This window comes from Ostrea edulis, chromosome 2 (assembly GCF_947568905.1).
Source record: "Ostrea edulis chromosome 2, xbOstEdul1.1, whole genome shotgun sequence".
NCBI classification, from domain to species: domain Eukaryota; kingdom Metazoa; phylum Mollusca; class Bivalvia; order Ostreida; family Ostreidae; genus Ostrea; species Ostrea edulis.
Genome location: NC_079165.1, coordinates 103370087 through 103397649, shown reverse-complemented (window position 1 = coordinate 103397649; position 27563 = coordinate 103370087). Strand labels below are relative to the sequence as shown.

At 34.9% G+C, this 27563-nt stretch overlaps 2 protein-coding genes across 5 annotated transcripts; one reads left to right on the top strand and one right to left on the bottom strand.

Moving 5' to 3' along the window:
* Window positions 1–229: 229 nt before the first annotated feature.
* LOC125680686 (tetraspanin-18-like) lies at window positions 230–14379 on the top strand. 4 transcript variants are annotated; one of them, XM_056155848.1, is made up of 9 exons: window positions 305–391; window positions 644–683; window positions 6558–6669; window positions 8960–9226; window positions 9583–9657; window positions 9763–9870; window positions 10029–10202; window positions 11099–11182; window positions 14008–14379. In XM_056155848.1, exons 3-9 carry the CDS (start codon window positions 6610–6612, stop codon window positions 14074–14076), a joined length of 837 nt encoding a protein of 278 aa, XP_056011823.1. In that variant the 5' UTR covers window positions 305–391; window positions 644–683; window positions 6558–6609; the 3' UTR covers window positions 14077–14379. The 4 variants fall into 4 exon arrangements, with proteins under 4 accessions (XP_048776356.1, XP_048776355.1, XP_056011823.1 ...); XM_048920399.2 differs by lacking the exon at window positions 644–683 and having other exon boundaries at window positions 230–391; XM_048920398.2 differs by lacking the exon at window positions 644–683 and having other exon boundaries at window positions 277–432.
* A 1230-nt stretch (window positions 14380–15609) lies between these two features.
* On the bottom strand, window positions 15610–22407 carry LOC125680167 (uncharacterized). The gene is made up of 8 exons (XM_048919608.2): window positions 22390–22407; window positions 21737–22184; window positions 20944–21426; window positions 20065–20136; window positions 19746–19850; window positions 17252–17276; window positions 16930–17015; window positions 15610–16599 (listed from the first exon to the last, which is right to left on the bottom strand). Exons 1-8 carry the CDS (start codon window positions 22405–22407, stop codon window positions 16538–16540), a joined length of 1299 nt encoding a protein of 432 aa, XP_048775565.2. The 3' UTR covers window positions 15610–16537.
* Between the last annotated feature and the right edge of the window lie 5156 nt (window positions 22408–27563).

Genomic DNA, 27563 nt, shown 5'->3' with positions numbered 1-27563 from the left:
AGACATTGTGGATTTGAAATTTGCTATATTAGTACTGTAATGTTATAATCGCTTTAAAGTAAACCTAGTCGTGTCTTTACCAACAGAATTGTTTATAAACAAACGTAAAACAAAATGGCATTACTGGCAATCTTTCATCATTAATTTCCCGGTAACGATGCTTTGTTGGTCAAAGGGTGACCACTGTGTGTATGTAATTGATTAATAAAAGGTCATACGCTCTCTCCATTTTTGTTTTACAGCGGGCGTTTAACAATCTACCTGTAGCTAAGTCTTTATCTCTGTCTTTTCGGCCAATTGTTATTTACCTGTCTGTCCCTGGGCCCTCTGGATAATTTGAAAATGACGTCAGTCGAGTAGTGTATTCTGTACATACATATACTCAGTGTAGGTAGGAAACTTATATTTGGACTACATTGCTATAAACTAAAGGTATTTATATCATTTTTTAAAAGTAAGCCATGTTACCTTGAGGAAGTTTTTCAGTACTGTTTGCGCATTGTATTGCTTCATTCACATGTTCATATTATCTATATGTGTGTACACACGATTTCTGTATGTCACAAGATATCTTTAATCGATGAGCCTTGATAAGCCTTGGTTATCGACATTTCAATTTGTTCTTTGTTACTTCCTGGCTCAGTAAAAAAGGCATAAAGACGGGCTCCTCAACTCATACTAAGGTACAATTCTAAATTCAATTCTAACTCGTAATTTCATGTAATGGATTATCATCTATTAATTGGAAATGAAATTCAAATGACATTTATTGCTACGAGAATTTACCTTTGATTGCAATGGGGTTCTTCAGTTTCTTTTCAATATACATGTATATTAGATTCTGTAAATGATATTTTACATATAAATCTATCGTTTTACTAATGATCTCGGTGATATTACACAGCGGCAGTTCACACCGATATTAATGCGCTCCATATCTCTAGTCGTTTACGGTTAACGACAACGTGCAATTACATGGTCATTTATACAATGTAAAAGTGTTAACACGATTCGTCGTCAGGAACAAATGAGGGGCACACCCGTTTTAACCTGTCATAACTTCTTTTTAGGACTCTACTAATATATGACAATTTAAAAGCACTGGTCGATGGTATGCTTGGTTGAATTAAATGGACTCTTGCTAATTTTAAGTACACAAATATTCTTGAAAATTTGGATATCCTGATGATTATCTGTTGTTTCTTTTCCATGGATATAGGGCCGGGTAACACTCAGTTAAAGTAACTCAGCTTGGCCTGGATTGACTTCACTTTACCGTTCGAACACTTTCTGTAAACATGGATATTCCAGATCCAAGCCAATTCCTTTGCGTTTGGGTTATTGTCATCTTCGCTAGCCAAGGGTGACGATACACGGTATCCCTCTATCTCTTCGCTAGCTAAGGGTGACGATACACGGTATTCCTCTATCTCTTCGCTAGCTAAGGGTGACGATACACTGTATTCCTCTATCTTGAAACGATACACGGTGTTTCTCTTTCTGAGAGAGAAATACCGTATATCGTCACCCTTGGCTAGCGAAGATGGTTGTATGCGTGAAACTGAAAACATGGCTGATGTTGTTTATTGTGAAAGCTAGTATTGCCCAGGATCCTGTCCTCTTACCGATGACCTTTGAATAAAACTGAATTCGTATTTCTCTCTTTATATTGTATCCACAACATGTGTATAATTAATTACTGTCAATAACCTTTTGACCCTCTTACAAAGGAATCAGTAAACATATCCATTCTCCTCCTCTCAGGATAGCATGTATGAGATGAAAATTAGAATGCTTTTATCATAGTGTCTACTACAGTTATGAATATGCGCAAACACACACACTTACACACACACACACACACACACTTACACACACACGGAGTAGAATCTTTGAAATATCTGCTATGAAGAGGTGGCGGACTGGAATATTTTATTGCATGTTCTCTGTATATACATTTGTTAAGTCTGTGAATAACTGTACAGTCGCTATTTGTAATACTTATGTTTCCACTGAAAGAAACTATTTTGGGTGTCGGGGTTGGTTTTCCTCTGTTTTGCGGTTCTTATAGCATTCCTCTACGAGTATGCGTTACCTTTCGATGCAAAGACTATCGCCATTTTGACACAGAAAAGCTAACTAAGCGATTCTAACAACAAATAAGTTTTTCATAGTTCCTTTAGAAATTGGTTAGGTACATAGGATCGCAGATTTCCATTACACAGCACAGTATAGCTAAGAGAAAATACTATGCTAATTCGGTTGTTTATATGCATAATATTGATTCTGAAAATCTATTTGAAGGTTATTTGTATATGTATTTATTATTATTTATCTATTTGTATACCTGGCCCCAGAACCATAGAGTGAAAGAATACTTTTAAAAATCGAAATTTTAAATTAACGTTATCAATAAAATATTCTAATGGCACGATCCAATGAAATTCATGTTTAGTTTATACATGTATTCTATAGCTAAATATCATTCAAAATGTCAATTTGATATGCTTAATATACAAAATGTAAATATCCGTTCATTGCTATGAAGCCTAGAGCACAAACGATAAAATTCTTATTCTTTGTATCAGATAGAAATGAAATTTACTGATCATACAAGACATTTCTTTTAAGGTAAGGTTTGCGACATTTTGACATGTAGCGAACAAAATCATGTTGAATATCAGCACGTTCAGTAGTAATTTATCTTTTAAAAATTGACTTTTTAAAAAAATATCGCCCGTGTCATTTTTTGACCAGATGGGCTTATTTTTGTGATGTTTTACATTCTCGGGATCTTTATACAAAAGGGAATACTAGTGGTATAAAAACTACTCGAGGCAAACTTATGGGGTAAAAAGCTAGTAGAATTTTTAAAAAGAGTATTATCTATAAGATTATACTAATTTGTAGAATTTTTCTATTTTAAAACACCAAAAATAGCACTTTTTATATCTTGCATAAAATTAAAATTGGTTGCCATGGCAACAAAAATGTATATTGAGCAGCTTTACAAGGTCTACGTCAGAAAATTTTACTTTAAACATAATATTTGGACCATAAATATTTAAGAAATCATATAGAATTATAACCCATCGGGCTTTGTTTCCATGGTAACAGATTAAAAAGAATTATTTCATTTATGCGATTTGTCACTTTGTTTTATAATTGTACAACTTTTGAAGAGTGCATTGAGCATTTTCATGAATAAGATACAATTCCAGCTCCAAAATGTTATTTATATTTATTTGTCAAGTATTGTAGTATCACATTTATTAGAAATTAAGATGTTGAGGTTTTTTTTTTTTCTTTCTTTCTAAATTCAATACAATACTTTCAATATCCCGGTGGGTTTTCCAAGGTCCCGCTTCGTCATAACCGTGTTACATTAACCCGAACCTGTCTTATATACTACATCTTTGATATAATTTCCCTCTCCTTCTTCCATTGCTTGATGTTTGTTTACATAGTTGAACATACAATGTGACAATATAAAACCTGGTGGATCTAGAAGGGGGGGGGGGGGGGGGGGGTAACGTAAAGTTAGTAAAAATGACACTAATAAATTTGTTTTATGTCGACGTTATGGAAATGTTCCTCAGACAAAATATTAAGATGTACTAGAGAAGACCCCCTTTTTTATTCTTACGTGGTCATATCAATCGCGTTTTCTACATTTCAAAGTTCATGCGATAAATCGCTCTATCAGCGCAAGTAGATGTTATAGCATTGAAATATGAAGTGCATGTAATTAGAGAGCATTGTCAGGTTTATTTCAAAAATGTTTGTGAATGTCATAAAAATTCCTAGCTTCGTTAATGTCGAACCTTGTCTTTGAAAATACTATTCACAAACAATGATTGATTATAACAGCATCTAAATAAATCCTACTTTCCTTAGCAAGATTCGCAGAGATTACATGGTCACAACATAATTTTAATGGAAATTAACCGTAGCGCATACTACATATGTCTATATAAAAAAAATTGTAGACTTTTATAATATCAAAGAAAATAATTTATAAATGATCATTTGAGAAACATTATTATTATTTTGTCATAGAGGGTTACACATACGCCGCCAATCGTAACTACTCGGCTATTTCCGTAACCGCAAATGAACCTCGTATGTGGATCGACGCCATCAGAGTTGGTTGCTACGTACATGTATACATAAACGTAACTTTGACGTCACAGTCGTACGTTACACTATGAAACGTGAACTTTCAAATGCATCTAAGATATTATACACATCTAAGGTATTGTACCACTATCAATTTCCACTTACATGTTATGTATTAGAGTGAATAAGACGTTAATGATACCAAAACTGAATCTGTGGTGAAAATATAAATAACATATTATTCAGGGATTCGGTTCTGGCCTTTTAACACTCATCCACGGGCGCGCTTCCGGCGAAGAAATGCATCGATTTGATGTAATTCTTGCGCCGATCCACGTCCGAGTCTTCTTACCGGTTACGGAAAAGGACGAGCGCATGATCCGATTGATACGCCGCTTGACACTTGACAGCGATAGTCAAACTTCAGCCAGAGTTCGTTTGCTCACAAACCAATCTCTTCCAGTTAGGCATTATGGGATAGCGAATTCTTATACCGCGTATACTGTGTGACGTCACTGTAGAATGACGAAAAAACCATAACGTCAAACGTAAACAGTTCAAAACAAGAACGTAAACATTTAAAAACACTATAATTTGAACAGAGTATCCATACCTTTTAATGATCTGTTGAAAATAAAATCCATACTTTTATATTAATGCTCTTAATGTCAATATTTTCAAGCTTTTAACTACAAACTACTTCTTTATCATGTTTATTGATATTTGCCCGCGTGATAATCGCGGACTCACAATATACAAATCTGTATATTGTGCTGCGTCACATAGGAGAGGTCTATACGTAGGTGACGTAATGAGGCCTCGACGGGGAGTTTGAGCGGTAGTAGATAACAAGTAAATATTATGACATTTTCCCTCGATTCAACTATGACGTGACACATTTTTTCATTATGACGTCATAAAGCGTGAAGTGCACTGAGGTATACCAAGAGTTATCTCCCTGTTGTTGCAAACCTTACCTTAATTTGTTACATCAAAAGTTTAGATTAAAAAATCTAATATTGACAATAACATTCTACATTGAAGATTGCTATTGTAAAGTTTGAACTGATAAATTCTATACATCATTCATTTCCGTGCCACGGGGCTGATTTTGAGCCTAACAATTGAGTAGAAGGTCACGTAGCCGATTTTGTGCCTATTTGAATGTCGAGATATAGTTTTAGCCAAGACAATCTTCATATTATGATTTTTTTTAATTTGAATGAAGTTTTATTTCACATCTAGTATTTAACGTAAATTTTTTTTTGGGGGGGGGGGTGTTTGTTTTTTGTTTGTTTGTTTGTTCGGTATCATGTAAGATGTTAGATCAAGACATTTATCGACTATATCCGTAAATCTTGTGTGACTTGTCAACTAATGAATATCAAACACTGCCAGTATATATCGAACCCTGCCTGTATATATCAAACACTGCCAGTATATATCAAACCCTGCCTGTATATATCAAACACTGCCAGTATATATCAAACCCTGCCTGTATATATCAAACACTGCCAGTATATATCAAACCCTGCCTGTATATATCAAACACTGCCAGTATATATCAAACACTGCCAGTATATATCAAACACTGCCAGTATATATCAAACACTGCCAGTATATATCAAACCCTGCCAGTATATATCAAACCCTGCCTGTATATATCAAACCCTGCCAGTATATATCAAACACTGCCAGTATATATCAAACACTGCCAGTATATATCAAACACTGCCAGTATATATCAAACACTGCCTGTATGATTGTGAAAATGTTTATACTATCGTGATCTTACAAAATTTACAAAGAACCTTGCAAAGAATGAAGATATTCCTTTTTTCTCTCTCTAAATTTCTACAAGGGAAGATAACTCATACAAATCTAGATTTGGTCATTTTTACCACACCAAATAATTCGCGACAATTTAGTAAGTTACAGGTATTATTGTTTTTGTGGAAATGATTCGGATACATAAAATGTGTAACACAACCTTACAATATTTACCCCTTTACTCGCGTCTATGTGTCCAGACATCGTCATCTTTATTTTCTAAGTAAAATACGCATACATCAGTATAAAATACGCATACACCAGTATAAAATACGCATACACCAGTACATATCAGAAAAACACAATAGAACAAGGAAAATTACATGAATTTGACCAAATGCTACACACGCATTATGAAATTGCGGACATTTCAGGTATAACCGTTTAATAACAAATTTATATCAGGTACAGAATTTCTGTAATCCTTCCTGGTAAATACTTGATATCTAATCTGAAGATACAAGGCAATCATTTTTTTTTTTTTTTGTTGTTGGATACTTTAATACATGTAGACGAACGATTTTCAAAACGTAAATGCAAGGATGGTGATTTCAGCAATGATGTGTTAATGTAATTTGCGATTTATATCTGTTTCTCTGTGTTTCTAGGAGGACCAGCGGTATGTGATAAGTGGAGTCTGTGTAACGAGGCTTTATCGATATGGGAGCTTGTGCAGGAGTTAGCAGCTTTTTCCTTGTCATCGTCAACACCATCTTCTCGGTAAGTCCAAATTAAGGAAAATGCCTGCCTGAAAGACGCACTGCTGCTTTCTGAAATTGGGTAACTACAAATCAGATGTATGTTACATGTAGTTGAAAATAAATTTTTAGGTGTAATGATATTTTGATCCCTTGCTGTCCTCAACATTCAGATCTATAACGCTATTAGTTGTGAATGTCATACACTTATGAACCTCTGCTGTTATTCACTTTGTAAAGATAAGTCGGTATATGCTGATGGTTCCCTGAAAATCATTGTGAAATGACTGATTTCCCGCAGAAAGGTAGGCAAGGAACAAATCTACCCATCCTATTCGGAACACCTAACAACTTCTTTTGATCTTGTGGAAAGTTTTGACATTTTCCGATTGGAATCATTACTGTACACAGTCATGCATCGTTCCTTACACTCTGTGAGTGTAAGGAACGATAACTCTGGGTAGAGATTGTTAACTCACCGATAAATAAGAACCAGTCGATGACAATCAAGGCGAATGGATCCCGGTTTTATTCTGATTTTCATGTTTGTATTGGTGCAATAATCACAATAAGTACTCGTAAATGTCATTGAAGGAGTCAGCAATATTCCAGTTCCCCGAGAGCAAGCCTACTTCACAATGAAAATAGCCTTATTGCCTACTGCCCCAATGATATAATTTGATAAATTGTATATTCAATTTCCTTTCCAAGACTCCAAAAGGATATGTTTATTATGGTTCTATGTCAATATACTTATATTTACACATAATTTTAAAATAATCATATAATTGACTTACAAACTTCGCCAGCTTATAAAGTATAAATTAGGTTAGAACTTTGCTATTGAATGCAAATCGTGCAAGAGGCTTGGGTACTAGTTCAATAATTATACTTTTGGCTTGAATCTTTTAAATAATTATTACTTTATCCTATATGAAAATGATTTTTTTTTTCATTTTCATGTCAATTCATATTTAAAAGAGTCCTTTTCACACATTCACAGTTCAGGAACCGGTCGACGCCGGATGCAAAATTCTAGTCATCCGCGGTGATCCGGCATCTTTAGGTTCTGTGCAATCTCTACCCAGAGTTATCGTTCCTAACACTCACTTAGCAAGGAACGACAACTCTGGGTAGAGATTGGGTTCTGTGACGTCGTAATGCCGTTGTCAACACGGGGCGCACTTGTTTCAGAAATCCGGGCGACGACCCGGTTCACTTTTATCACGCGAAACGAGTGGGAAATTGGCCGAATATATATCAAAATGTAAAAACAAAAATTATGAATTTTTCAAAGAACATCTGCATAATGTAACCCATGTAAGTTTAAAAATCATAATTGATAATCAGTTTTATATTCAAACATTTTGTTCACAAACACTGCAGACTGGGCTGTAACTTCCACAGAGAAGCGGTGTTGATCGTGTCATCCAGCATTCGGAAACAAAAATGTCAATAAACTTACCTCTTAACTCACTACTTTATGCTAATTGAAATTTAAACTGAAAAATGGATAAATAACGAGCAAGAAAATGTTTATCTATATTTTCCGCCATATTGTTTTCCATGTGCCCGCTCTAAATTTATCGGGCGATCCGGGCTACTTTTCGGTCGACCGGCGGCTTATAAATACTTGAAACAAGTTACTTGCCCGCTTCCGGAAGTATCAACCGGCTTGACCCGGGCGATGAAAGAAGTGCGCCCACGGTCTTATCACGATGCAGACACGTGAAACACCAGTTTCTCTACGGATAAGCACAGTAGCTACCCGTACGTCCCTGGAAAAAATTCCTGTTGGTGCCGGCGTGATCACGGAGCGTACAGAAGATTACGGTTTCTGTCGGTCCATCCACAGTTGTTTCACGGAGATACGCGGATGTCCACGGATCATCATGGTCTTTCCCCCTGCATTTATCGTGACTGTCTGTGTAGTTTCCAGGAACAATCCGTGTACAATCCGTATTCTTCAGCAGAAAAGTTTTGTACACGGAGGATCCCGGACAGTTATACATGTGTTATTATTGTTAAAAGATATAAATATGCATTTATTTAATATGATGACTAATTTGGGTTGCTTTTGTTGCGTTCAACAGATTTAGTATGTCAATATTTTTTTCTAAAAAACAAAAAGGTCAAATTTAAGACACTTTAGCTCAAAAACAAACTATATAACCCCTGGTTTACATTTGGGTTTTATGATACCCTTGTAATGTAGAAACTGAAAGCATACTTCCAATTAATTTAAAGAATTGACTATTTTACTCAACACCCGATACGCATATATATGTATATCTCTGCCATACATTTTTCAGCTGGTTGGGATAACTTTAGTGGTCGTTGGATCTATTGTAAGATGGGGTGACGAGTTCATGAACAATATTCTACAGGATTCCTACAGTAAACTCACATCCGCTCTACAGGAAGCCGGAGTAAACAACGTAAACTTAAACGACTTCAATATCGCCGACTTCGTTGGAGATGCCACACTGGCCTTTATCATTCTGGGCGACTTTTTCTTTATCCTTGGTATCATTGGTTGTGTAGGAGCTTGTTGCAAATTCAAACGAATTCTTGTAGTCGTATGTATTAAACTTTTTAAATAGAACATTTGTAAAAGAATTAAAAGATTATGCAAGGCTAACTGATAATAAGCACTGGCAAGTCCAAAGTCTTTAGTATCGGTTTATTTTTGTGTTCAAGTTCCTTTGTACGAATATATAGGCGTCAAAAATAGTATTATTAATTATAATATTTTTCTAAAAGGATTATCGTTTTGTTTTTTTTTTTTATTTCTAACCTTGTTGAATATCTTAATTGAATTGACAAATGCTAATATACAAATATATGTATACACTGTAGTGCATTCATCTTAAATGCCATACACGAATCAAAAATCAACATTCATTATCACAAAATTCTATATTTATTCTTGTAGTATGTAATTTTCCTTGTTATTTTGCTGCTGGCAGAAGTAACCTTCATCATATTGATATTTGCTGTTCGCAGTGAGGTAATGCCTCTTCTGTTATTTCAAATTCCGGTTTGTAACTCAGATTATTTATATATAATGATTTAATCTGCTTGAAAAATAATTGTCATTCAAATCAATCGTTAGGTTGACAACTGGTTTAAGAAACCTTTCCAAAAGGCGATAAAGGATGATTACAAGGGGATTAATGCAAGTGATTCTATCTCCTTGGCAATAAACTTTGTTTCTGTAGAGGTAAGCTACCCTGGTTGTTTTTTTAAACTTATCATTTATGTAATGCATACATTCTGAGGCACTGCTAAATTATGTGTACGTTTACTATCTTCACGATCTTTTGAACTTTCTGACCTTTTTCCCGTATTTGAAGATATTATCATGTGTGAACTTTTCAGTTCAAGTGTTGCGGAGTAGACAGCTACAGAGACTTTAATTCATCCAATCTTTGGAGAAATGAGACTGGGAAAATTGCGAACAATCCTCAAATTCCAGTGGTCTGTTGCAAAATCCGAAATAGCGTTGATACATGCGTACTTAATCCAAACCAAAATAATTCCTATTCTGAGCAGGTATCATTTTATCATATCTACATTTCTAATTGTTTGCCTTTGATACCATTACAATTTGTACATGTAATGGTATGCGATGTAGCTGTGATTGGTTGGTTATATATTGTTTACGTATTCTGTGTGTAAAGCCATCAACTTTAAATTATTACATTACGCAATATTAAAATTGTTTACCAGTACATACTGGAAATCTTTACTACAATGCCTACATACTTCCTTCCATCAATTATTGTTTGACTGTGTGTGGCAACACACTAAATTCTGGTGTGGGCAGATCATACAGTGTATACAAATTACAAAAAGAGCAACTAGCATTATTTTATATCCTCAACCTGATTCACTGTCAAAACCATTATTCGGAAAACTTGGGTGGTTAAATATATGAATTAGTCAACTTTCATAAATACTCATTACTATTTAAAACATTAATTGGCATGATCCCTGCATATCTCTCTAAACTATTTGAACCCCAGTCTTCCATAATGCGCAATTTACGATCCGAATAAAATGATAATCATAATCTCTGTTTACCAAAACATTGTACAAACATTCTCTCCAGTATTCAGGTGCACTGTTGTGGAACCAATTACTACCAAACATCAGATGTTTACGATCTTTACTTGTTTTAATGTTGCATTAAAAAATTATCATCAACACCCATACCAATATTTGAAAATCAGTATAGTAATAGTATGTGTATCCATGTTTATTATGTCGTTTAAGTTTTATTGTTAATATTGTATTCTTGTATTTCAATGAGGCCCCCGGGAAGAAATACTTGCACTAACCGGGATACTTTCTTTAAATATTGTATTGTTATTATTATTTTCAAAATTGAAAATTATGCTTAAACGCATCTCAAAACTTCCTACAATTCACAAACACTGATTTTGTAGGGCTGCTATGGTGCAATAGACAACTGGTTGAAGGACAACCAAATCATCTTGATTGGTGTTGGAGGTGGTGTTCTGGCAGTTGAGGTACACGTACATTGATAACATTCAAGCATACAAGATAACATTTGTTTGGCATAATATGGAAATTTCATTATATGAATAGTGCGTGTAGTTGAGGTTAACATTGAAAATTTTAACTATGACAAAACCATCGTCAATCGAGGCGCAGCCGAAGATGACAATGGTTTTCGAAGACTGAAAATTTTCAATTTATTCTCAATAGCATGCAGTATTTGTTTTATCGTACTTAATTTCATAAATTTAAATTGATTGGATATATATATAAACAGAACACAAAAATTCGACTGACTTTAGTTTTAAAGGGGAATGCAACCAAAAAAAAAATTACATAATAAATGATACTGTGTTGGTTTTAATTGGCGACAATGATGCATGCTATGGTATATCGTAATGTAGTTTAAAAGTTTTACCAAAGCAAAAACTGCAAATCAAAATTTTTCCTGGTACATGACATATTCGCTTGTCTCATAAACTTTGCCCATGAGTATGGGCAATGAATCATTTCACTCGAGGGTCAGTGTTATAGAGGGGTGAGGTAAGAGAGCCTTTAGGAGGTACAAGAAAGGATTTCCGGTAAACATTGTATGTGTTTGTTAGCCGCTGAAATGGAGAACAGCATAATTATAGAGGTCTCGAAAAAGATGGAGACTCGAAACAGAAGGAGACCTTGTGTTATCATATTGTATAGCTTGCGAAGAAGTGCCTGTGTACATGACGTTTGTTGTGCATCGTGTGATGTCGGGCCTAGATTTCTTTTTGTCGGAGCGACTCAAAAGTTTATCTTGTGCTGTGAAGTAAACATTAGGCCTATATACATATGTAACCTACACATATCCCCTGTTATCAAGATTCATTGCAAACTCCACCTTGCCCTTTCAAATTTGAATTTGATCAATACAGAACATGAGAACCAAGATGGCGATTTCTCGCTTCGTCGCTATGTTTGAAAGAGAATCCTTGCGCGGTGCAAGTGATTTCTAATATCAGTGTTTATACAAAGACAGCTAAAAATGCTGAAGAAAATTTTTAGAAAAAATAATAAACAAAAAAATTAGTGTTTTTAGAGAAATGAACAGGCATAGTCTACATCCACTTCTCTTCGGCAAACCGTCATGTTTTGATTCTGGAAAACGTGTAAATGCCGGAACCGGTGACGGTTCACGCTTCTGTCGATATTTCGACAAAAATATGGCTGGATTTACTTAACAGACCAGTTCTTTCCAAAACCTTAACATTAATGCATGTAACTGTCACAAGAAAATCAACACTTACTCGCTGTTAATCCCTTTTCACGTGTTCCTAATCCCGGGTTTGAATTCTCTATTAGCGGTTTAAAAAATGAACATCCGAAGTCGCAAAATTAGGAAAACAGTCTGTTGGAATCCCCATGGGCACGAACTGTGCTTCTTTGTTAGCTGACCTATTTTTATATTTCTATGAAGCAGAATGTATTCAAAAAATTCTACGTGAGAAGAAAAAATATCTTGCTGTGGCCTTCAATTCGACATTTAGATATATCGACGACGTACAGTGTATTATCTATCAACAATACTAATTTTCATTCCTATGTCGATTCAACATATCCCAGTAAACTCGAAATAAAAGACACCACAGAGTCGACCACTTCTGCTTCATACTTAGATGTTTTATTATTAAAAGTATATAATAACGGTAAACTAACAACTCAACTTCTCCATTGTCAATTACCCATATTCATGTTGCAATATTCCATTATCACCTGCATATGGTGTTTACATCTCTCAACTGATTCGATACTCAAGAGCTTATTTTGCGTATGGTCAGTATTTAAATCGAAGCAGGCTACTAACAAACAAGTTGATGTTGCAAGGATTCCAACAGTCGCATTTAAAATCAGCATTTCGTAAATTATGTGATCGTTATAACGATCTAGTTTGCCAATACAACCTATCATTGGATCAAATGCTGTCTGACGTGTTTCATACCGATTGTTAGGCCGTTCTTGGCACACTGATTTTGGCCACGGATAACTCCGTTTACGTGATCAAGATATAGGGCTCACGGCGGGTGTGACCGGTCGACAGGGGAATCTTACTCCTCCTAGGCACTTGATCCCATCTCTGGTATATCCAGGGGTCCGTGTTTGCCCAACTCTCTATTTTGTATTGCTTATAGGAGTTATGAGATTGATCACTGTTCGTTATCTTCACTTTTCATTGTAAACACGCATTTTGTTTCTCGCAAAGGTTTTTGACATTTTATTTTAATTCAAACATATTTTCCTATTATTATCAACAAGAATAATCTTTTTTTATTAATACAAAAAAGCTTTTCGAGAACTGCAATGCGTGTTTATTAATTTTTACCAAATTTTCCGACTTCGGATGTTCGAGTTTTTTTCTACCGACAATACAGATTAACAGATCATTCAAACCCGGAACTGGGAATATGTGAAAATGGATTAATAGGAGTAATTGTTAATTTCTTTATGACAATTGCATTCATTAATGTTAAAGTTGTTGAAATAACGTGCATGTTAAGTAAATCCAGTCATATTTGAGTCGAACCTTCGGTCGAAGCGTGAACCGTCACCGGTTCCGGCATTTACACATTTTCCAGAATGGAAACATGAAGGTTTGCGAAGAGAAGTGGAAGTAGGCTATACTTGTCCACTTCTCCAAAGAGAATAGGGTGAGACAGTCTTTCGTGTCCTACAGCTTTTAGAAATATTCCGAGAAAATGAGCTAAATTGAATTGATCATGAACTTGTATCAATGGGTTACCGACTCCTTTAAATAATAACAATGATATCTAGTGGAATAATATGATGTGAATTGAATACATTCCAGATAATGTTGATGATTTTTGCTTTGGTTGTGTGTAAATCAAATGGAAAGACTGAAGAAGATGATGATTGAGGTACTGACCACGTGTAAGGAGTCGTGTGATGTATTAGAGCTACTGACCACGGCGCAAGACTATTGGATATATCAATACTAACGAACTGGGAAAATCTACAAACTACACACTGACAATCACATCATTTTGTTCTGTGTTTAATGCTATTTATGATTGTTTTTATTCAGTAACCTTTTACATTTATGTCATACATTGTATATATTGTCATTTTACAAATGACCAACAAGTACAATACGTGTTTGTGTTGTATGCAAGCTTATGTACCATACTAACATATTAAACGTGCAAATGTTTGATTGAAATTTTGAGTTTTCCTTTTTATTTCAATTTAAATCTGTATATACAACATACATGTAAACAACAGCGATGCACCATATGCCCTAAACATACAGTCTTTTCTACATTATGTTCTAAAGGCGACTTAAAGACACTTGACAACATATTTAAAAAATGGATGTATGGGTTAATATCTACTTTTGGCTTCATTTGGTTGTATAAATTCCTAAAAATGAATAAGGGATTGTAAATTTTCTGTGATGTTCAAAAGATGAAATGTATTATCACTCCTTATGTAACTTCATACAAATCCCCAATTGTTTTGGGCTTAATTGAGAAATAATGGGGGGGGGGGGGGGGGGGGGAGGGGACCATTTCAGACGGGAAACTGAATTCATTTTAATTATAAAAAACATAAAATTTAGTTTTCATTTTCATCATTTTTGGAGAGAAAAAAGTTCGAAGCAAATTTCGTTAATCAGTTAAAGGAATCCGCTTTTCCTTCGTCGTATAAAATAAAGATATTTAAAATGTTATGAGACAAACTTAATAGTAGAATTTGAAGGGGGAGACCAGCTTATACATGTATCTACATTACATTTGGTGATCAGACCTTCCAAAAATCTGTTGAAATTTCCATCAGCTTGCATTGTGCTCCTTTGTGTTTTATATTCTTATGAAGGAGAGTTCGTTCAAAAGATTCTACACGAGAAGAAAGATATCTTTCTGTGGCCTTCAACTCAAACAATTAGATATATCAACAGCATTTTATTTCCGAACAATAATTATTCTTATTTATATGTTGATTCGATATATCCCTGTGAATTCGAAATAAAAGACACCACAGTCCGCCACATCTGCTTCGTACTTAGATATTTTATTGAAAATGAATAACAACTCGACTTTATGAAAAATGAGATGATTTCAGCTTGTGCGTCGTTGACTTCCCATATTTATGTACATATAGCAATATTCTATTATCACCTGCATATGGTGTTTATCTCTCAACTGCTACGATACGCAAGAGCTTGTTCTGCATATGATCAGTTTTTAAATCGAGACAGGCTACTGACAAACAATATTATGTTAAAGGGGTGTCAACGATCTTGTTTAAAATCAGCATTTCGCAAATACTCTGGTCGTTATAATGATCTAGTTAGTCAATGCAAATGCAATTGAGTCAAATGCTGTCTGACGTGTTTCTTAGGCTGTTCATAGCACACTGATTTTGACTATGGATTACCCCGATTCTACGTACCTGATATGGAAAAGATTTTGCAGACGTTCAAGCTCCAGTAAAATGCATAAGACGCTCACATATCATTTTGACGTACATAATGTATGTTTGCTAATTGTATTTTTTTTCTTACTTGAATTTGAAATATCTCCCTTTGTATTCCAGTGAAAAAAATTAACAGAGTGTGGTATTACGTGCACTGTGTGTCTTAAAAAAAAAAAAAAACTTGAATATGAACGAGGATTGAGAACTCCAATGCAATTTCCCCCATCTAGTTCTCTGGCACAATGGCTAACATTTTGAAATAGCACAGGTGTATTTCCATTTTTCAATTCGATCTCCTCTGAGAAGGATACTATCGTTTAACGAACTTCACTTTCCCCAATTCCAACAGTGTTTTGTGTCAAGCATGGTTGTTAATGGTTTAGTTATTATGGGGAAATAAATATTAAAATATGAACATTTAAACACAATCACAGAATTTTTCTTTAATTGATGAGTCACAACACAAACATGAGACTAGATTTGCAACTACATGTAAAACTAGACCTGTTATAACCAGATTAATATTTCCCACGGGACTCCCCCAAACCTAGGATATTTTTTAAATCCACACCAATATAACGCCCAGATTCCTGCAAGCTCTCGTCCATTATGAGCCTCTGTTGTTGATCTGGACTGTACACGAAATAGCATTTTCTTTGAATGGTTCAAACACTACATGCACAGACGGACATAGAGACAGAATGATTCCTTTAACTCCAACCCCTAATTCGTTTGTTGGGGGAATTTAAATACATTCACATGATGGAAAAAAAATACCAGCATTTTCACTGAAGTTTGACTAATTCAAAAGTCAATGAATCTAGCAAAACGAGAGCAGTGTACCAGTTGTTTTTTTGTTTTTTGTTGTTTTTTTTTTTTACCTTTCCATGTCAGTTTTACTACTAATAAATCGGTAACATGTACATATCGTCCATTTCATACGGTTTCCCTGTAGCCGGTAGGTCTGGAAATGGATAAAAGAAGAAACTTGTGACATATGCTAAGATTATAATTAACTGTTCGGAATAAATTATAATAGATAAAAAAAAGTGATCAGAGATTTAACTGACCAGTATATGTTATTTTGATTAAATAACGACAACAAAAAATAATCCTTGAACTTACTCTCTAGATCACAGGCACATGTTTCATACATGGGTTACATTAGTAAGAAGGGTGTGACCCATTTATAAAACAAGTGCCTGTGCTCTAGATCTATAAGAGTGAAGATTGAATTTTCATGGGGTTAAACATTAATTTTTCAGGGAGTCTGTGAAGAATGTATTAAACATACCTGGGGGTAAGTTATCTATAGCTTCATATGCTTCAGAATGAGCAGAACCACCTCTCCCTGACATCTCAAGGCCAGAATACTGATTACTGGGAAAGAAAATGCAAATAAAATCCATCAAGAGTTAAATAAATACTTTTAACAAAAGAGAAAAATAACAATCCGGGGCCGTAAAACTAGCTCGCTTTTGAACTAAGCCTCACTTTTTCGCTATATGTTCCTTTTATAAAACTGAGACTGGGATCATACTGTGTGTGTCGTGTGTTCCTACGTTCAGATAAAAGGGAAATTTAAAACATCTTTCTTTAACCTGAATGTAACTTACCTTCTGCCGGCCTTGATTTTTTCCACTACAATAAGTAAATGCCTTTATGTAACATCGTATTTCATACAAGGTAATTTATTTATTTTTATATTTTTTTAAATCCTTAAAGGTCTAGTGTAATAAAAATAGATTTGAAAATAAAGTTTATAATTCATTAAAACCCGTTTTGAAAAGTTTATTGATTAGTTTATTTTTTTTAAAAATCCAGGTAAATGCGCAAAATACCTATTCCAAAATCGTTGTTTGTAGAAACGAATGAAGGGATTGTCACCCTTTCTTATGACGTCATCTGAGACAATTGTAGTTTACGCCTGTATATCATCGTTTTAATTTCTGTGAGAAATTGCCAGTTTTAGCAACACCGTGGATAGTGACGATGAAATACCGTAGATACACTTGAGTTTAGGGATTCAACCTTTATAATGTTTGTACCTACCCCGTTTCGAAACCATCAGATAGTAATATTTATATGATATATACATTTATATGTTCGACAAATATCTCATTGGAATCTCATTTAGAAATTATTTACCGGGCCAGTCCATAGAAAATTGGGAATAATATTGGAAAAAAATGTTCTATCAAAAGATAACCTTTGTATTTTACACAATCGAGGCTAATCAAAATCAGACTTCATAGATACTCGCCGTATACTCTATTGTATCGATTGTGAGCGTATTTAACTAGATTGACTCTCATGTTTGCATTTTTTATTATGGGATTTATTTGTATGAGATTGATCAGATTCAAATCATAATGTGTTTAGCTAGATATATATTTAACTGAAAAATGCCTTTTTGAAAAAAGAACAACAAAAGAAAAAAACTTATTGTGCACAACGTTATTTGTACCCCCCCCCCCCCTTTAAAAAAAAACAAAACACATCTACATGTAGATACAATATCATAAAATGTAAATTAGGCCTATTAGTACATGTAATTTCTTCACAACACACGTCAAATGCGAAATTGATATATTACGGCACAAAGTTAACGAATTGTAGCATTTTGACGTGTGAAATTTTGCCTTAATGATTCATGATATATATGTAGCACATTAGGAATGTAGCATATTAGGAAAAGGGAAAACTTGTACTTGTTTTCATAATGAACTTGAAAAAAAAGCTTTGGAAATTGGACTGACCTCGCAATAAATAAGGTTTTATAAAAATGGGTTTTTAAAATTAAATTCATTTCCATTTTTACTATATTTTATTTTTTCAATATATATATAGATCTAGTGAAGAAATGAAATGATGACAATGAGTCCCTTATAAATATAGTATGAGTACGACAATATTCGAAAGATATTTCATTTAATAAAAGAAATAAAATCAATTCGAACTAGGTAATGGGTGACATTAATTTTTATGTGCAATCGCAAACCCATTGAATACAATGTCGCATTAAAGCATTCAGTGGTGGATATAGAGAGGGGTGGATTGCGTGCATCCCCCCTTTTTGGGTTGAACTTTTTATATGATTAAAATACATCCCTCCACTTGTTTTGTAGGATGTCCAGTTAATCATCACTTTGCACTTTGTTTGGAGTCAGACAGAATGATGCGTCAGGGTTGATGGAAACCTGATCCTCGTTAATTAAAGTGTCACTGATCGATGATCCTCGTGGCTTGTCACAAATCTCAGTGTCTCTTTTCAGTTTCAGTATCCAAATTCTTCGAAATTTAGTATCTTTTGGGAAAAGAAATATACTGAATCCCTGTCCCGATTTCACATTGCAGTTCAAAGCAGCGCATTGTACCATAAATACAGGACTTTTCTATGTAAACACTATAAAACCCAATCAATGCAGTCGAAAGTTGTCTCAGATGACGTCATAAGCTACGAGCGATAACTCACGTCACAACACATTTATCGATCGCTCAGGTAAAAGTTTGATAGCGCCGTGTAATTCACGCCAAGTGATTTTTATCAAAATTGCCATGGAAATTAATCCATAAGTGTACGACAGACATTTTTCTGTATAAAACTCAAGTTTTAGGAAAATCACCGTACTTGACCTTTAATACAGATTATATGATAGAATCATTTGCCTTACAGTTTATATCGAACACGGAATTTTTTTATCGTACATTTTACATCCTGGAATCCGGATTGCATACATAGGTCTAGGTTTCTACAGCTAAGTGAGAAAAATGGTTGATCTGGCAGCTGCCAAGTAAGTTTCGAAATAAAATTTATCCCGGCGGCTGCCAGATAAAATATTGATATTTTTCTCATCTGGTACATGTACAAACCGGCTTCCACAGTTTTCGCTATTCTCAGTTTAGGTCAAGTTAATTAACCTAGCCACAAATAATGGATATCTAAACCGTGAATTTAAAACTGCGTGAAAAGATACCTGAACAAGAAACATGAAAATATTATAGTAACCAGAAGCGAATTTAAATTCCTGTACAGTCTTTTAAACTACTAATCCTTTTTGGTCTTTCTGGCATTAAAACATGTCAATCATAAGATTCTATATCGGTTACCTTCTTCAATTCTTTTGGCTTTGAGGTATGTGACAACGGCCACAGTCAGCAGGATAATTCCGGACACTATGACGGCTACAGCGATACCCAGGACAACCATGGAACCTACAGTGCAAACAGTCCATGGAACACGTGACTCAAAATGTTTACCATATACTCATTATACTTTAATATTTAAAGGAAAAATATTTAGTGTCTTTTGTTAACTTCATTATAATATGGAAATCTGGATAGGAAAAAGGGGGGATTTGACTATACACATACATGTATATGATCAGATAGCAATAGTTTTTTTAATAGACGTTTTAATGAAACTCACTGTTGTCGGTCTGTTCTGTCTGACCAGCTCTGTTTTCCTCCGCTTGGACTCCGACGTGATTTTTATCCTCCCCTGCAAACAACGCACTGTGAATTTATGCCAGGTATATAGGAATGAAAGTGATTTTTCCCTCATTTAATGCAATACATATTCTGAATAACCGGCAACGCCCATTCCTCCATTTTATACAATACAAGCAAATTAGACAAATTTTTGCATAAACAACAATCGAGCATTAGAGAGATGATAAAATAAAAAAGAAGTCAAAATTATATATATATATATATATATATATATATATATATATATATATATATATATATATATAATTCAGTGCACAAACTTTTACAAAAAATATACAAGCAACAAAAATTAAACCATTGATATAGACAAGTATAAAACAGGTTGATAAAAACAGTCTGCTTTATTTAAGTTTTGAAAGTAAAGGAAACTATATACCCCGATACTCTTCACACCGCCATATAAATGGAGAGCGATAGTGTGTATTCATGCGCACTACACTGCTACTTAAATTAATGAGCAATTTGAAACAACATAACATGAATTAATATTAATATCACTGAGTTCCGAAACACACATAAAAATAACATGCAATACAATGTATATCAAAATGAATATTGCAACAATGACAAATGATGTATGTAACGAAAAGTTTGAAAAGCACAATTATGAAAAATAAGCTGAATATATGCAATTATAATATAGATTATACTTTAGAGTCTTTTAAAAATGATGATCGAAATGATTGATACGCATAAGAACATTAACAGTATGATCCTGGTTTTCAAATAGAGGATGAAAAAGAGTGGGTGATATGTTTTCTTCTTCTTTCCTATGTTTGAGTTTCCAGCATCTTACCTATGTATATGATAATTTCTTTCTCATTCGACGGAGACTCGGACATAACAAATGACGCCAGAGGTGTATCGGGATTAGAAATCGGATCAGGTGCAGGAACCGCTCCGCACTCCTCGTCTGAGTTTGAGCACGACAAAGATGTCCCATTATCGCTGTCTTGGACTGGAAGCAGCAAGAGCTTTGAGCTCGAATACAAACAAGCCTGTGCAGTGGAGTTTGCTTTCATTTTACGCTCTATCGAAATAAAATCGAAACTCTGAAATGATGTGGAACCAGGTCGTTTGATGCACCAGCGCAGTTTGGGAGCAGGAAACCCGGGGGATGCTACACAATTGAAGAGACCCACGCTCCCTGAGGGGTAGATTGTCTGAGAGGTATATTGAAGAGTTCTGAGGGCGGCAAATACTGCCAGCTGACTAATGTCTGTTTTCTGAGCGCCACGTATGTAGGTTGTCGTGATTGGGTAAACACCAGCACTGTCACCTGAATAAAAACGCATTTCAAACGAAAATTTCATTCACTCCTTATATATTGGAAATGATGCGATACATGTGAGGGCGTATGTGTTTGATATGGTCACAATTATACTATAAAATGACTTAATTTCTCGTGTCGCGTTTTTGTGGCTCGAGAAAAAGAAAAGGTAAAGGGGGTCTAAATTCCGTGGTTAAAAAGATATCGTCTCTGTTGTAGTAAAATTTCTCGTTTCATTGATATTTGAATTCGCGGGTATAACTGTACCAAGAAAACAACAAGAATAAGACACCCACAAAAATATAGATATTTGTCTGACCTTTCACGGTAGTTTTTTTCATTTTCATAGCTTGACCTCCTGTCGAGGCTGCATCAGTAACAACACATTTGTATACACCCTGGTCTGTACAGTCAACATCATCCAAACGTAGACGAAACATAGATGAATCGGGAGGACCTAAGACAGCTGTCACTCTCCCCTTCTTGTCTATGGCAATGTCGAACCATTCCACATTTGCTGAAGTTGACCCAGAAACGTACGAGGCTCTGACTATTAATCTCATTGGTTCATTTTCTCGCTGTCGATAGAGGTCCACACGCGACAAAACACCAAAATGAGCAATCCCTGCGTCATTGGGTTTGCAAGTTATAGAAACACTATCACCATATGTTATTTCGTCAGGAATCCAGAAGTTAAGGTAGTTTGTCTGAGCAGCAGCTAAATGAAGGTTCAAAACGTTAAAAAGAAAATTTAATTTTTCCACTTCCTACATCAAAATGTCATTTTTTTTCCGATACTGTATACTCTGTATAATATATTGATATCTGTATATAATGGCAGACAAAATTTAAAATTAAACACGAGATGTTTAAAAGTTTTGTGTTACGTATAGTTTCTTGAAAAACCCTGCTTAAAAGAATGTACTAGTTTTATATGGGATTCAAAACGTTAGACGTCACATGTTCTTTTACCTGTTTTCTGATCCTCATCATTAATATGTATTGAGTGTTTGATAGAAAAGATCAAAACTATTGAACTCACCGCGGACAAAAAGCACACAAAACAGAGGGCACCAGAGAGACATATCTTCCAGTATGATAAACTGTCACTGAATGTGTTTTTCAAATCACCAGTTGCTATTTTTCTCTCGATGAAATACTAGACATTGTCGATATAACATACCCGGATATTTATTCAGGAAATAGAACACGCAGTGATATATTACGATTTGGAGTCATGCAAGAGTTTAATTATACAATGTAACCGACGAGACGGTAACACGACTAGAAGAGCAACAGTGCAGTCATAACTTGTTCCGGTACAAACGACTGCATTCTGTAACATCGCCTATTACACCATCAAATATTATATACATGTAAAGGAATCGCTGGGTATCGTTATTGTGAACATTGGTTTCATTTATTTTCTAAATGACATATTTGTAAGCGAGACCTATGTGGGAAAGTTTTTGTTGGAGATTTTGCACTCTTTGATATGGTGCTATTGAATATTGGGAAATAAGATGTAAACTCTCCCTGCAAGTAAGGCCATTGCAGCTCGTACAAATAGCTTTCCTCTTGGTAAAAATAGTAAAAACAAAGTCTTCAATTATATTGAGGGCTGTTAGTTTGTCATGCATAAAGATAAAATTAAATTGACAGTGGTTAAGAAGTATAAATACTACAAATATTTCTTAGGTTGAATACCATAATCTATAATTAGGTTTTTATATGTGTACCAACAGGATATTTTTGTTTTCATTTCAGTAAGTGGTAGATTTTGACCAAAGGCCTTTATCTGAGAGATCCTAAACAAATGTTAAAAAGATGAACAATTGTAGTATTTAAGGATGGATTCGTGTCATCAATGAGACAAATTCTACCGCTGTTATTGTAGAAATCAAATATATCCGCGTCCATTATTCTCCAATAGATACCGATTTAAAACTTTCAAATTCCTCAGGTAAAATAAACCTATGTGTTTAAAATGTAATACTTATTGAGACCATATCAATTTCATGTTATCGACATGATTTGACGTTGTATATCATCTTAAAACAGTTGTTGATGCTCACTCCTAGCCACCTGATCCCACCTCTGGTGTGTCCAGGGGTCCGTGTTTGCCCAACTCTTTATTTTGTATTCCTTATAAGATTGATCACTGTTCGTTATCATCACCTTTTTGATAAATGTAGACCTATTTTATGGTTTCCCCGCAATCCTACCTACTGTTTTTACACTTCGAGTTTTGCTAATAGAACACTAAAATTGATCACTACTTATAATAACGAGTTTTGCGAATAGAACACTAAAATTGATCACTACTTATAATAACGAGTTTTGCTAATAGAACACTAAAATTGATCACTACTTATAATAACGAGTTTTGCTAATAGAACACTAAAATTGATCACTACTTATAATAACGAGTTTTGCTAATAGAACACTAAAATTGATCACTACTTATAATAACGAGTTTTGCTAATAGAACACTAAAATTGATCACTACTTATAATAACGAGTTTTGCTAATAGAACATTAAAATTGATAACTACTTATAATAACGAGTTTTGCTAATAGAACACTAAAATTGATCACTACTTATAATAACGAGTTTTGCTAATAGAACACTAAAATTGATCACTACTTATAATAACGAGTTTTGCAAATAGAACACTAAAATTGATAACTACTTATAATAACGAGTTTTGCTAATAGAACACTAAAATTGATCACTACTTATAATAACGAGTTTTGCTAATAGAACACTAAAATTGATAACTACTTATAATAATTTTATTCCTCTATCATGAAAATTAATTAATGTATACTAGTATTAGGAACAAATTTATGAATGACTGAAAGATATTTGACATTTAACAAAAAAGAAAGCAATCGTCTACGTTCCGACATGCATGGATACACGTGGAAACAAACATGGCGATGCACAGACAAGTTTACCCTTTTCAACGTTTGTGTGTAGTTTTGTTGGACTGTGTATTCAGAGCAAATAAAACGATAATCACATCGCATTGATACATTTTTATATTCCGTCAACATCAAACTAAATACTCGTAAATGGGAAAATCTTTCAAAATAGTAGACCCTACAATATTAGTTACACGGTCAGTTTGGGACGTAATATGGTGTCATCCAGGATGTGAAATGGAAATCCGTATTGGGGGTCCCAATACGGATTTCTCACCCTGGATGACTCGGTATTACGTCCCAAACTGACTGTGTAACGAATTTATCCCGCTGAAGAAATTTAGAAAATTTGTTTAGATTTCAGTAATATTTTTGATAAATATGTAGTATTCAAATATAAAATTGAACACCATATTATGCATGTATCACATTAAACATGATAAAATCACAATATAAATACATCACAGTAAAATATATAAACAGTAACATTAAAAAAAACTAGGAAGCATTGTTTTAGCACACTAAAACTGATGTCTCCCCTTCCATAGTTTTTAAAACATATTTTTGGGATCATCTTTAAAAAATGAAGAGTTACATGTACGTAGGGTACATAACAGTCACCTATATGTATATTTGTTGCAATCAATAAACAGTGATATGATAGTAAATTAAACCTACCAACATACCAAATATCAGAGGCCTATGTCAAAAGACAAAAATGTTATGGTCCGGACAAAAAATGCACCAAGAATTCTATTATTTGACATTTTAAAAAGATCAAGGTTAAAGGTAATCGGAAATGGTACGCGACACTCTTTTATCATGATAAACCCATATACCAAATATCAAAGGCCTATGTCAAAAGACAAAAAGTTTTGGCCCGAACAAACTTTGTAGAAGAAGTTGAAGAATTCACACTAGAAAAATACCCCCCCCCCCCCTTCTGGGAAGGAGAGAAATAATAAAACATGTACATAATTTTAAACACTGTTGAAACTGAATGCAGACATACATTGAAAGCAAATACGTAAACTGTCGGACTGATCCACCCCTACATGGGGACTTCCGGGCTCATAACGTCATAGTTGTCAAACTAATAACAACATCTGCACGTAGACGGTGTATTGAAAATTCGGGGCGTCATGTGATTCGTTTTCGCCCAATCATATATCTACAAATTTGTCTGACGCGGGATAACTTTACCTATTTCGTCAGTTAACGTCACGTCGATCGACTGTGTTTTTCTGAACCGTGGTAGATTAGAAATAGTTCTTGTTTTCGTAGATGATACATGATAACCTCCTCGGTCTCGAAATACTAGTATAAAATCTCAACTTTTATATTTCTAACATTTCTCTAATTCGGAAGTTTTCCTGCAACATCCACGAAAATGCGCACTTTATTTTTTAATTGATGTTCAGCACCGTATGTGCTTGTATTTTCTTCATTCATGAACGGTGTGGCTCATGACAAATGACTGTTTCTTACCTACAGTTGTAACATTAAACATGAGGAACTTGTATAGGGGACTATATTTTTGGTCAATCAACGGCGTAGCATAAGTATGATTACCAAAAGTGGAATTATTGCCAAGTTCGTTTAAAATACAGTTGTAATAATGAGCCTTACAAACAAAGACAATGTTTTTTCTAGCTTTGTCAGCTGGAACCAAAACATATTCCTCATGTAACCTATTTAATTCTTTTATCACTTCTGGTTTACTAAACACAGAAGGATAGATGGTACGTAATCAAGATTATTTGATTTTATATCAAATAGTCAACTATTAATTTAGTACAGGTTTCAAACCCGGGCTGTCACCCTGGGCGCCCTTAACAATTATACATGTACTACAATGGTATTACCTTACGACTACGTTATGGTACGACTATGCTACGGCACGAGTTAATTAGGTAGCAGGGGACAGTTTCGCACTATAGGCCTATATACTTTTTCAAAAAATGGAATTACCCCGTATTTGAAATGATATTACATGTGTAAAAATGTATACAATAATTTTAGGATGCATGTCAAATGTAGCTGAGTGCTTAGTAAAAATGTTGATATACAACATGTAGGTGTCACCATGATTCCTAGCATATAGATGGGTGCAAATACGAAACTAAGACACGTGGTCAGTTGCTGAAGAAATTCCGGTGAAAACATGCAGGGTCTAGCAAAAGGTCTGTAGCTGTGAGGGAAGGTGGATGGCCCCATATGAGAGGTAGATTTTTGAGAAGGGCAGATAGGATTCTTGATTGTGCACAGTGTCTAAATCCCCATGTTTGGTACTGTGATGGTGTGGGGGTGGTGCGGATTAGCCCAAATGAGGGAAAATCAAAGCAAAAAAGGGGAACCTGCTCAGAGCATGTTTTGTGCACCAGCACCAGTATTTATAGATTACATGTAATTTAGGGTCATAATTTATTAACTACACTAATATGAAATACAAGTATTGACATAAAAGGGAAATATGATTTTTCATTAGTCTGTCATAATCTGACTTTGGTGTATACCCCCTATCCACATGTTTCAAAACCAAAGAAACTGTCCCCTGCCACCTTAACAACAAACAGTCCCCGGATGTCGCTCTCTTTTTCAAAATCCACCGAACAAGAAGGACGTTTTTTCCCAACCCACCCACCCATTACATTATTAGGGCATAATTCTACTAGCTGCTTTCTTCTTCTTTTTTTTTTCCATTGCAGAATACCAAGCGACATGTGCACATCCTAGCCGAGAAGAATGGAACGCGTACTGAATGTCATAGCTACCTGTCAGTGCCTCAAACGGATTCTTGCCAAAGCCAATTTTGTAGGGGATATACAGTATTAATTTTTTTTTGCTTCTATGGGATAAATCAATGTCACAGCTACCCCCCCCCCCCCCCAAAGTATATTTTATTGTCGCAATTCTGGGTTTGGGGGGCGAGGACTGGAGGATACCGTAGTGTAGGCTGCGATCAAGTGGCCCCATAAACTGGTGGTCTCCGCACCCTGCATACAACGCAGGGGGGCGTGGCTCAAAGTAACAATGTGTAGTTGTGCAAATATGGTAACAATCGTGGGTCATGGCCTGCCAGGCCTGGTCCCACCTCCACCTCGTTCAAGCGGGGGGAGGCCTCAGTCTGGTAAAGGTAAAACCAGGTGGCGTTGGAGACAGGGAGAAGGGCGGTCCCACCTACACTGGTCCAGAACGCGGTATTCGTTCGGATCAGG

Coding starts and splice junctions, on each gene's coding strand:
- LOC125680167 (XM_048919608.2), bottom strand. Junction 20,137..20,943: donor AGAAATTATCATATACATAG/GTAAGATGCTGG, acceptor CGTTGTTTGCAG/GGGAGGATAAAAATCACGTC. Junction 19,851..20,064: donor GACAGAACAGACCGACAACA/GTGAGTTTCATT, acceptor TTTGCACTGTAG/GTTCCATGGTTGTCCTGGGT.
- LOC125680686 (XM_048920399.2), top strand. CDS start 6,610: ATGGGAGCTTGTGCAGGAGTTAGCAGCTTTTTCCTTGTCATCGTCAAC. Junction 9,227..9,582: donor TCAAACGAATTCTTGTAGTC/GTATGTATTAAA, acceptor TTATTCTTGTAG/TATGTAATTTTCCTTGTTAT. Junction 10,203..11,098: donor ATAATTCCTATTCTGAGCAG/GTATCATTTTAT, acceptor CTGATTTTGTAG/GGCTGCTATGGTGCAATAGA.